At 41.0% G+C, this 11,494-nt stretch overlaps 1 protein-coding gene across 2 annotated transcripts; it reads right to left on the reverse strand.

Annotated features, from left to right (window-relative positions):
- Nucleotides 1-16: 16 nt before the first annotated feature.
- Nucleotides 17-6,247, reverse strand: LOC100703563 (immunoglobulin superfamily containing leucine-rich repeat protein 2). 2 transcript variants are annotated; one of them, XM_025897332.1, is made up of 3 exons: nt 5,914-6,247; nt 5,284-5,508; nt 17-4,046 (listed from the first exon to the last, which is right to left on the reverse strand). In XM_025897332.1, exon 3 carries the CDS (start codon nt 4,034-4,036, stop codon nt 1,925-1,927), a length of 2,112 nt encoding a protein of 703 aa, XP_025753117.1. In that variant the 5' UTR covers nt 4,037-4,046; nt 5,284-5,508; nt 5,914-6,247; the 3' UTR covers nt 17-1,924. The 2 variants fall into 2 exon arrangements, with proteins under 2 accessions (XP_025753117.1, XP_005458960.1); XM_005458903.4 differs by lacking the exon at nt 5,284-5,508 and having other exon boundaries at nt 5,914-6,244.
- Nucleotides 6,248-11,494: the final 5,247 nt, after the last annotated feature.

Here is an 11,494-nt window from a genome sequence, read left to right on the forward strand (position 1 = left end):
TAACATTTAAACTCCATTAGGTGATTTTTTTAATTAAATTTCTATTTTAAGCCACTACACTCCTAATAGAAGCACATACATTTACATACATACATTTGCAGAATATTGGCATATTTATTAGTACAGATTTCACTACGCACATCGCTTTGGGCTGCAATTCATATGTGACACAAGTCAATTAGCATTTTTTCCCTTAATCAGACCTTGATTGCGACTGCTGCACTCATCCTGACAGGCAGAAACGTGTGCTCTCATCCATGACCTGCCTGCTGTTATCTAGAAACAGGTCTAGCAACAGTACTTAAAAATGAAGGAGATATCAACGTTTCTAAGGTTACATAGACTTTCATTTCTTTTCGTACCTGCACTCATGTAAACGTGGATATAACCCTGGAATAACTGGTCTGAAAAAACATTTACATACAGGACTTAGTGTGGGTTAGTCATAGTATGCAAAGATATTTAATCCCTACTGTGGAAATTTTACCTTCACTCACCAGACAAGATTTTATTCTTGCTCTTGTGGTCATACTGTGAATTCTTAACTCGTAACTTTCTGATTTTATGTAAACGGCATTTACTGGGAAATTTGGTCAAGTCAGTGCTTGTTTTGTGGGGTTTTCTTTCTTTCTCAAGATCACCAGTACTGAAATAAATTTTTAAAAAGACGTTTAAATAGTATACTTGCTCCCCGTGATTGTCTATCACTGTGTATTTTAGTGTAGATCTGTATCCAGGTGCACATTTAAAAATTCAAAACACTTTTTTTTTCATTCAAAGAAGAAAATCAGGAATTCTGCAGATGTGGTGACAGTGCATACTTCCTCTATGCTTTTCAGTTTGCTTTCCCCCAACTTTTTATTACAGTTTTTGTAAATTCACTGTAACCTCGAACTTCACCAGGCAGAACAGATCTCTGCAATAAATAAACTTCACCCTATGAGCGTGATATTAGGAAGTCTACACACTGCGTGGTTTGCCCACGTGTGAACAGAGCAGGCGATAGTGTGCCCGGTGATGAACGTCACATCCTGTCTCCTGCACGCTCCTCACAATATGCAGGAGGAGTGTTGTCAGTAGCAAATACACATCTGTACAGGCAATCCCCTGTTGTCTCTTACATGTGTGAAAATGACCATTAGCAAAGGAACTCTTTTTACCTTTAGTTGTTTAGTGCTAAGATCAATCAGTGGTCATCATAGTGATAATCATGTTCTCACCAAGAAGAGAAACTGTGCTCATTTCCCACATTTTAAAATAATAATTTTCAAGCCATCTCTTAACAAGTAGGAAGTGTACAGACAATTCCTGCTTTTATGGAGGGGATTTTATCAGCGTGTTGTTGTCCTATTTGCTGGAGTGTCTGGAAAATTTCCACCAGTGATCAATAGACAGGCAACTTGTTGCCCATCCATTCATTGAATGCTGCAGCATGGATTGTTGTTTCAAGCAAGTGTACTAAAGTCATATTTCTATAAAACTGAAAGGCACCAACAAATGAAGCAACATAACAATTAATAAACAAATGATAAACAATTCTGGATCCAAGATAATTAAATTCATACATCTAAACTACATCAGTCGTCACATTTTAGGGGAAATATGGTTTCCGAAGGCATAATCTGCGATACTTTAAACCAGGACACTGTGTTTCAGCTCCACCGTGGAACCTTTTGATTTAAATTATCATGGTTTGGGTTAAATTCCACGAAGACTGGTCTTGCGCAGCTAATATTTAAATAACTGCTAAAAAATGGAGCATCAGCAGAAAGGTGAGAATATAACTGATATGTTAATTACAATCAGTATTAGTGAAACAAATACAATCATTCTGGAGGATGCAGTTTAGTTGTATGGGATTGTAATTTTGAGGCGGTGGAGATGTTACGAAAGCAAGTTACATTATATCACAGGCAGTGACAAGTTACTGATTGGGATATTTGTAATTAGTTGTAATATTCACTGCTTCAGCTCCCAGAGGCAGCCTGTCACTGTACTCAGATCCCACCTCACAGTCGTCCAAATTCCCCCTGCACTGAGACAAAGTAAATGAGTCGGTCACCACACTCTCTTCCGTATCGGCCTCCTTGTCCCCATCTCCGCTCTCCGTCTCATCTTCCTCTTCATCCAGCTGGCTGCTATCAATCTTCTTCAGAGACTCGGCGTGAGGTGCGTAGATGTTGAAGTTGGTGGTGAGGTTCCTCTCCATGTGGTACTGGTCTTTGGCCTTCAGGATTAGCTTGTAGGTCTTGCTGCGGTACTTGTACACCAGGTGGAAGCACGTAGCCCCGAGCAGAGGCACAGTGGACACGGTTAGGAGGCAGATGCTGACTGAGATGATGATGAGAAGGTTTGGCACCTTCCTTCTGGTGGTGAACAGCACGTGGACCTCACAGTCCTCCCCTCTGTAGGTCAGGCAGAGGGAATAGTTGGTGCCCGGTCGCAAACCGCTGAACTGATACGAGTTGACGCCATCCTTGATCTTCGACCACTGCACGGCGGAATGTTTTAGGTCCGCGGTGACGCACAAATACAAGCCATTTGAAGGGGCTTTTTCTGAGATATCTGGAATGCTGTGGTGCTCTTTGCTGTCAGAGGTGCCATCAGCTGCCTGGTTGCCCTTTTGTCTGGCCATGAGAAGAGGATTGAGTCGCACTGTTGCCTGTGTTTCTGACACTCCTAATGCAATCACACCAAAGTCAAACGTGTATTTGATGTCATCTAGGCTCCCGTTTGAGACAGGGCTTGAAATATAGCTCGTATTAGTCGTCAAGCCACATTTGCTAGATAGATATTTTGTTAAATCCTCATTAGGTTCGGAAACGCTGTCTGCAGTTGGTGGGTGAGTGGGTATGATGCTCATGATTTTTTTTCTCTGCACAGAATTAAAAACAGATGCTTTGTCTGTTTCCTGGCGTGCAGATGGGTTTGTTTTAGTGTAAGTGGGTACTGTGCTCATTTGCTTCGTGGGTGTTGGTGCCAGCGCCAGCGCCATCACCTCCACTAAAACCGAATCCTCCGCTCTTCCAAGCTCATTTGTGGCAGAGCAGCTGTAGTTGCCCCCATCTTCCTTCCTGAGGTTTGAAACGAGAAGTGTGCCGTTATTAAAGACTTTGACTGAATCTGACTCGTAGGACACCGAGGAGTCCTCGCTGGATTCTGCAGAGCCCTCCTCAGTGAACAACAAAGCCAGCTCCTGTTTTCGGCTTTTGCTGTGAATGCTCCACAGAACCAGTGGTTTTGGGTTTCCTTTGAATTCACAAGTCAAGACCAGTTTGCTGCCCTCATAGAATTGCGCATTATCTGACTCAGTCCATACTGTGACATTGGGGCTTGTACATTTTGTCTCGGACAGTTTCCTGATCTCCATTCCTTTAAATTTCTCTGGTGTTGCACAAGTGATGGGGCTGTGCTCAGTGAGTGAGATGGTGGTTGTTGAAATCCAAACTCTGAACCAGTCCAGGGAGCAGGTGCAAGCGAATGGATTATTATAAATCTGCAAATGTGACAAAGACAGCAAACCTTCAAATGTTCCTTCAGCTATGGTAACAAATCTGTTATTGTTGAGCCGAAGAGACTTCAGATCTTTCAGGTTGGAGAAGGCGTTCACCGGCAGGCTGACCATCTCATTGTGATTCATCTTCAGCATATACAGTCCTGTGAGGTTCTGTAGATCCTCCCAAGGAAAGTCTACTATTTTATTGTGGCTGATGTCTAAGTTTTGCAGATGAACCAAAGGCACAAGCGTCCCCTGTTCAATGGACACAATCTCATTGTGTGACATCCACAAGGAAATCAATCTGGTGACATTGTCAAATGTCCCCAGAAGTAGTACACTGATTTTATTAGCAGAGAGACTAATGGTCGCAACACTGGGAGGAAAACCCTCTGGGACTTCATCTAGCTCCTTGTAAGAGCAATCTGCAAAGAGACGGCCGTATTTAACCAAGCAGGTGCAGAGTTGAGGGCAGATCAGTCCTGTGGTGAAGGCTGTGGAGGTCCACAAAGTGAAGAAGAGGATGTATGCAGCTGCCATTCTTCTGCTCCTGTAAAATGGAGTCACAGTCCATCTGTCAGTGAATGCATTAAATCAGATAAAAAGTGCTGCGAAATAGTATCTGCCCCCTTCCTGATTTTTTAAATAAAACCATTTAAAAACTGGATTTTGTATTAATCTGGTTATCTTTGTTTAACCTGAACATTTGTCTGATGATCTGAAATATGTAAGTGTGACAAATATGCAAAAAACTAAAAAACAGGCAAATACTTTTTCACAGTGCTGTGAAAGACAATATTAAAAAGAATAAAAATTGGCAGAAAAAAAACATGAAAATGGAGCGTGTTTATATAATCCAAGACAGATTTGTAAATCATTCAGAGAGTCTCCAAATGATTTCAAAAAGCTGGAGAGAGTCCTGACTGCATTAACAAGCGTGCACACTGGTCTGCTCTCTCTGTCAGTCTGCAGCCTGGTCACCAGATCACCTTACTTCTAGCCAAACTGTGTATTTGTGCTTGAGACTTTACATGGAAAGGAAATGCACACAAAACATAATTTAAATAATTTGCTTCATAACTTGAAAGGACTGATAATCTTTAGAATTCATGTAATTAAAATAAAATGAAGATTTTTCTGTTAAACAGCACAGAGGTGGTTCCAGCTGGAATAATGCTCTATGACTTCTAAGTGTTCTTAATTAGAAAGCCAAAAGCTGTGGACTATCACTTTTCTCTCTCTCTCTCTCTCTCTCTCTCTCTCTCTTTTTTTTTTTTTTTTTTTTTTTTTACAGTTTTTATAATTTTAACAGTGACAGACAGATTGATCATACCAGGATCTAAAGAAACAACTGAGAATAGAATAGAATAGAATAGAATTCAACTTTATTGTCATTGCACATGTCACAGGTACAGGGCAACGAAATGCAGTTTGCATCCATCCAGAAAGTGCCACTGACCTCTATCAGTCTGGAAAGTGTTACAAAGCAATTTCTAACCCTTTGGGACTCCAGCGAACCACTTTGAGAGCCATTATTCACAAATGGAGAAAACTTTAACAGTGGTAAAGTCCGGTCCAGCAAAATGTGAATTTCTCAGTTATTTCTCTGGCTCAGTAAATGCTACTGATGAACGCTTTACGTTGATCCATCTCCTGCAGGCACATGAAAAGCTGTGGAGAAATCTCACTACAGTTCCTGCAGAGACACAGACACTGTTCCATGCAGAGAACATGAAATAATATTTAGCATGCATGAGTTATTAATCCATTTACAATGCAATGCTAACCTGTTTTACACCGTGCCGTCTTACTGTTGTTCTTTCTGCGCTTCACATAAAACAATATCGAACTGTACTGAAGAAAGAATCCTCCACCGCTGATACTCCTCAAGTTTCCTCTCTATTTCTCTTTAAATATTTTCACGCATTCGTGGCTTTGTCTCATCCCAGCTCTGTACTCTGAATAAACGCGTTTCTATCGGAAATGGCAAACAAGGAGGAGCCCTGTAGCGTCTGGAAAATCAGGAAAGAAAAGAAAACAGTGACAACGATGTCATTTTGGAAGCTTCGAAGGTATGCGCTGAGAAACTGCAGTGAGTCAGTGTGTCCTTCAAAGCAGCAGCGGTGGAGCTGAGTGCTGGGCCGCTGGGGAAAGCCTCTGGTTTCAAACTACGCAGCAGCCTCTGTCCTTGGTGCTGAAAGATGAGCCGCGCGTCTGTGTCCACGCACCCTGTAATGTCGCTGTGAAAGAAACATCTCTAAACTGTGATGCTCGCCACCCTCTGTAGGTCGACCAAAACACCAAAGTTTTCCTGTGCGCAGAGACTTCGACGCTGAGTCAGCATGTAAAAATAATGCGGGAGGAAAGAGGACACCTATTCTCTGCGTTAGCGGCCCTAAACCCGGTGACGTGCTTACCTGCGTGTGATTTGTTTTGCTTGTTTCTGCAGAGAAGCCGCTGTTTGCAGTCACGGCAGCGTGAGCTTCAGGCCGGGTGGATGTTTATAGCTGAATGCGACTTAGCTCGGCTCCCTGGCTGTCTCTACATGATGAAAACACGCGTGTCTCCTGGGATATATGTCAAACTGAGGTATCCCCACCTCCACACACACATACACATCTCCCCTACTCATCCTCAGCCCCGAACAGAACTGCACCAGTGTCTCCCAAAAAAAATTTAAAGGGGAATTGACCGGCTTGGTTTGAAAGGCATGGCGACTGATGTGAGAGCTCTTTAAATGTAGCAGAGCTGCTTAATCATGACAGCAGCAGCCAGCGAGTATCCTGCTGATCAGCCAGATAGTTATTCATCAAGTTTTCATGTGTATTTCAAAGCTGGCTTACTTATCGTACTCAGTTAGTTACAGTTAGTTAGTTATAGTTAGCATCTGCAAATGCGTATTTGTGCTCCTGAAATTGCCCCAGAAATTGTGTGAAATAGTCGTTAAACCTGCATCTGAAGCAGGAAAGAGGTTTTGAACAGACAGCGTCACGTTTTCTAATATCAAACAAAACGAAGTTCCCCTCATGCCCACTTAAACCTGGCTCCAAAACAAAACATTTCACTCAGACTTCAATGTTAAAATATCTGAAATATCAAAGGAAAGAGCATTAAAAGATTTTAAACCTTCGAATATGACCTAGACGTGAAAAACAGAGAACCAGTAGCTATATGGTCATAGCCAAGAGGTCTGTGCTGGCCCCTGAAACAGGGCCAGCTGTAATCTTATCTCGTACCACTCTGAAGCACAGGATGGGGAGCTGAGTGAGTGTATACAGTTCAACAAGAGAGGTCTTTCAGCTGCCTTGGGATCTGGAGCTGTGAGGGATACACTCCTGTGTTCAGTGCAGCACAGCAGCAAATTCAGAAAATTAGGATTAGGAAGCACTGTTCAGGCATCACTAACAATGCAGCAAGTAGAACCTGAGCTGCCCTTGCTTTTGGCAGTGGTATCAAACATAAGGCACAGGGGCCAGAACTGGCCCAGCAAAGACTCCAATCTGGCCCAGCTTCATGGCTTTTGAAAATGTGAAGGAGGACATCATTTCTCGATGTTTGACAGAATTTTCTGTCAAACATTACAGCTTTTGCTACACTCATAGTACATCAGAGTACTTAAGTAAAAGAAAAACAACTCAGTGACTTTCTGTGTCATAATTACAAGACAGTCTGTGCTATGAGCTACCAGAACTTTTTCTGTAACTGCACACCTTTATTTCTTCTAATTTAAGAACAAAAACTCGCACTGACAGATTATTTATTTTTTAAATTTCTTCAGCAGCATTTCCTTATCATGTAGAAAAATTGAGATTAGATTTCTTTTTCTTGTATTAAGATATCTCAGGTTTTAAATGTGTAGTTAAACTCCTTTACGCTGACAGAAAGGGGACTTCGGCTGGTTGTGCCTTCAGGCGACAGTTGTTGGGAACTGGCCCAGCTTATTATACACAGCAGTTGCAGTACAGATTACAAGGTTGACAGTTTTACTGCTGTTTACGTGCACTGCTGCTATCTTGGCTTGTGAACACAGAGTTATTGGGAAAGCTCCAAATTTCCGAGTTGGAAATATGACCTAAAGGTCCAATTGAAAATTCTGACTGGGAACTCAAAGAATATCAGCTTCTGACTTGAAATGGAGTGGACTGATACCAGCTGATACAGTACATCTGCATATATGATTTACCACTGACTTTATGCTGGATGTTGATCCTGATGCTCTCATTTATCCAGGCTTGAGACCAACATGAGGCACATGGTTTATGGCACAGGCTTATGCCCCCTGAGATATAAACATCTCAAACTAGGGATCTTTTTCATAAAGGGCAAATGTCTTAACCAATTGTTACGTCCCCAAACAAGGGCTAGAAGATGAAATGAGAAGTAAGAGCCAGGAAAGAAAGAAGTCAAACTGAGTGGTGTATATAAAGAGTAAGCTTTCATTATTTATTTATATTTTTATTTAAAAAGGACAGTGCATATTAATGAACATATACCAATATAAATATGCCAGATTTATCCAGAATGCTACTTTTCATCTGTAGTCCCTGACAGGTCAAACAAAAATGATATATAAAGAATATGGCACACCATCAGACAGCAAACCCAACACGAAGAGATGGCTGTGTCACTGTATCAGCTAAAAACAAACCTAAATATCCTAAAAGAAAAAAGAAATGGTTAAACAAAAGAGAAACAAACCCAAGCTCCTCACTAGCAGCACTAAAACAACATTAGGCTCAAACAAATCACATCACAACAGTTCTAAACTCTCAGGGCTTCACACACTAACTGACCAAGTAGCTCTTTGTCATGATCCTGGGTCCTTTTGACCCAGCATTTTGTGTTTTCTATTATTGTGATTTTGGTTCTGTTCTTCCTCTGTTTAGTGTTACTCTGTGCTGCCCGTGTGTTCCTGTGTCATGTCCGCGTTTCTTAGTCTGTGTCCTTGCATGTGTAAGTTCCTGTTTTATTGTGAAGGTCTGTGTCCCATGTGAGTGTTTTCAGTTTGCCTCCCTAGTCTCGTCACGTTAATCACTCCCAGCTGTGTCCCCCACCTGTGTGTAATCTCCCTTTGTTCTCTGAGTGTTTTTAAGTCGTGTCTTCTGTCTTAGTGGTTGCTGGTTCATCTGCGTTAGTCCCTTCCGTCATTCTATGTTGTTTCCCCTCGGTCTCCCTGCGTATCTCCATGTGTATTTCCCCGGACCTCCCTGCATCTTCGTTTCTGGTTTGTTTTGTTAGTTTTACCCAGTTTAGGTTTTCCAGTTTCATGTTCACCCACCATTGCTGTTTGTGCCCACTCCTGTAAATAAATACTCACCTGCACCAGACCTGCCGCCTTTTGGGTCCTTTATACAAACTCCACACATCTGCCACACCGGACTTGACACTCTTACCAGGTTATTACTGAGTGAGGCCCCGTGGACGCTGGCTTCTCAAGGAAAACAAGGGGTAGCTGAGGTCAGAAAAGAAAAGAGGAAGACCACACACACACACACACACACACACACACACACACACACACACACACACAGAGGTCTACTGCATGTAACACCAGTACACAATGGAAGAGTTTCTTATGAAATATAATTTCTTACATAGAAGAAAAGATTGAATCGTGTAGTGCTAGACTTAAACTTTCTGGTAAAAGTCTGCCACCTTATGGTTAAAAAAAAGCCTTTTGAAAAGAATGTTTTGAGTCTCTGGTTCACTCCTTCATCCCAATTGTCTTATCTTTGAGCTTTGCTGGTAATGTTTAGAGTCATGGGCATGTCTGTGCTAACTAACCTCACCTGTTATTCACAGAAGTGGACTTCTATCCTGCGTTTGTGCTGTTAGTTGCTTTTTGGGCTTTTCATGGAATCATCTGGCAAACAGTATGACCTGCTGGAAGGTACTGATTGTCCAAGATGTTTGCGCTTCAGTTCTGGTAAATATAGTTTTGCAGTTTTATTAGTTTGTTACTCATCAAAAATTATTTTTGTCATTTTTGTCTATGTGTCGCACCTGGCCAGTTTAATGTTAGTGCTTACTAACCATGCCTGCTAGTGTTAGCTGGTAACTTAGCACTACACTATTTCATTTAAATATAGTAACTGCTGACTGACTGACTGCACAAAAAACAAAAAAACAAAACAAAAGAAAAAACCCCAAATACACAAAACAAAAAAACCCCCAAACAAAACATGGCAGTGGCCAAAAATATCATAGTTGATGCTTGAAGCTACAAAGCCTGAATCCAAAACCAATGGGTAATGTCGCAGTAGCGTTATACATTCAATGGCTATCATGCAGTTCATGTCAGCCAGTTCATACAGTATATATTTTTTAAATTATCTATATTTTTTCTCCTTCAAGCTATTTGCTAATTCTGGCAAAGTTACTCCAAAACTGAAAGGATTCAGTTTAAATGTACTTTTTCTACAACCATAGCAGAATGAATGGTAATTCTTTCTCATAATTTAATAACACATTGATCTGAACTTTGACGAGGTTGGTTTGGCTTTTTGTCACACCTAAGAGGACAAAACAATATCAATATGTATGCGATGCATTCAGGGTCTGTTAGGATGCTTTACCATTTCATGGAATATTTGTATTATAAAGTCTGTATTTGAGATGACATGTGCTCTTGTGAACATTCAGTATGGCCTAAATCAGGGGTTTCAAACTCGTAGCCTGGGGGCCACTTGTGGCCACTTGTGGCCCATGTCACCCCCTACAGCAGGTATATTGACATGAAAAAATATAATGCAATTTGGCCCTTAAAGTTACCGGTTTGTTAGGGAGGATTTTGTTTGTTGTTGAGTGCAATGTTAAAACCAGTTCTCTGAAAAGCTTAAAATGATTTAATATGAAGATAATATGAGCAGAGAGTACAAACATGTTGAGGGACTGACTGTGTTAGTGCAGTAAGAGAGTTATTTGTAAAGAAAACAATTTTCAGCAGCAGTCAAAAACTAATTTGTAAACTTAAGTCTGCATTTTTATTTTGTTAAATACGAACAAAATTAAAGCAGAAGTGCTGCCACATCTGACCAGAAAGAGAGTACCAACGTGTAAAAAGCTTCAGTTAGTAAGGAGTGATGAGAAAAAAAAAATAGGTTGACATTTGCAGTTTTGTCTTGTTATACAATATTTGAAATATAAAAAAAGAATTTTCGGAAATATTGGGGGTTGATTTCTTGTTTGTTTGTTTTGTACTATTTGAACACCAAAGTGGCCCTCTAATGAGATGAGAGTGCCAGCAGTGGCCCACATCTCATTTAGGTTTGAGACCCCTGGTCTAAATGAAGACGCACAGAAGGTGTGTGTGTGTGTGTGCGTGTGTGTCTTGCAGCAGTTGATATGGAAAACCCAGGTACAGAGAGCGGAGGCCACAGTGAGTCATGTCCGGACATTTTGATTCATTTAGTTTAGCTCTAACATCATCATCTTCATGATCCTGGCTGAACTCTTGGCAGCGTTACCCTGTGAAGAGTTTGCTTTCCTCTGCTCTTGTTCTTAGCACCTAAATGCTAAGATGTGGATTTCAGTACAGTTGAACTTAAATTATCACAGCTGTGTCCACTGCAATTATTTGGCTTTTCACTTTCACTTCTGTTTTAGAAAAACCAATTCAGCAAGCTCATAAAACAGACATTTAGCATTAAGGAGAAAGGGAGCCACCATGTCCTTATTCACTGCTTTTTGACTCCACATTCAATACTAAGCTATGTTTTTTAAAGCCAGAAGTTACCATATTTGGAGCGCTAAGTTATCAGCTAAAGCTGACAGGATGCTAGCTTTAGATGTGATGAAACAGAGAGACACACATATCTTTTTATCAGCATTAAGCACAGACTAAAAATACTAGAATTTAACTCACAAAAATGTAAGCAAAAAGGTCCTCCATCTGCTAAACAGGTTATATTTGTCACAGAATTCAGTTAAAAAGCTGGAAAAAAAAAAAAACCCAAACAATGCTAACAAGGTGGAGAAGTTGAGAAGGGTCTGGCTGCA

This window comes from Oreochromis niloticus, linkage group LG1, assembly GCF_001858045.2.
Source record: "Oreochromis niloticus isolate F11D_XX linkage group LG1, O_niloticus_UMD_NMBU, whole genome shotgun sequence".
Taxonomy (NCBI): domain Eukaryota; kingdom Metazoa; phylum Chordata; class Actinopteri; order Cichliformes; family Cichlidae; genus Oreochromis; species Oreochromis niloticus.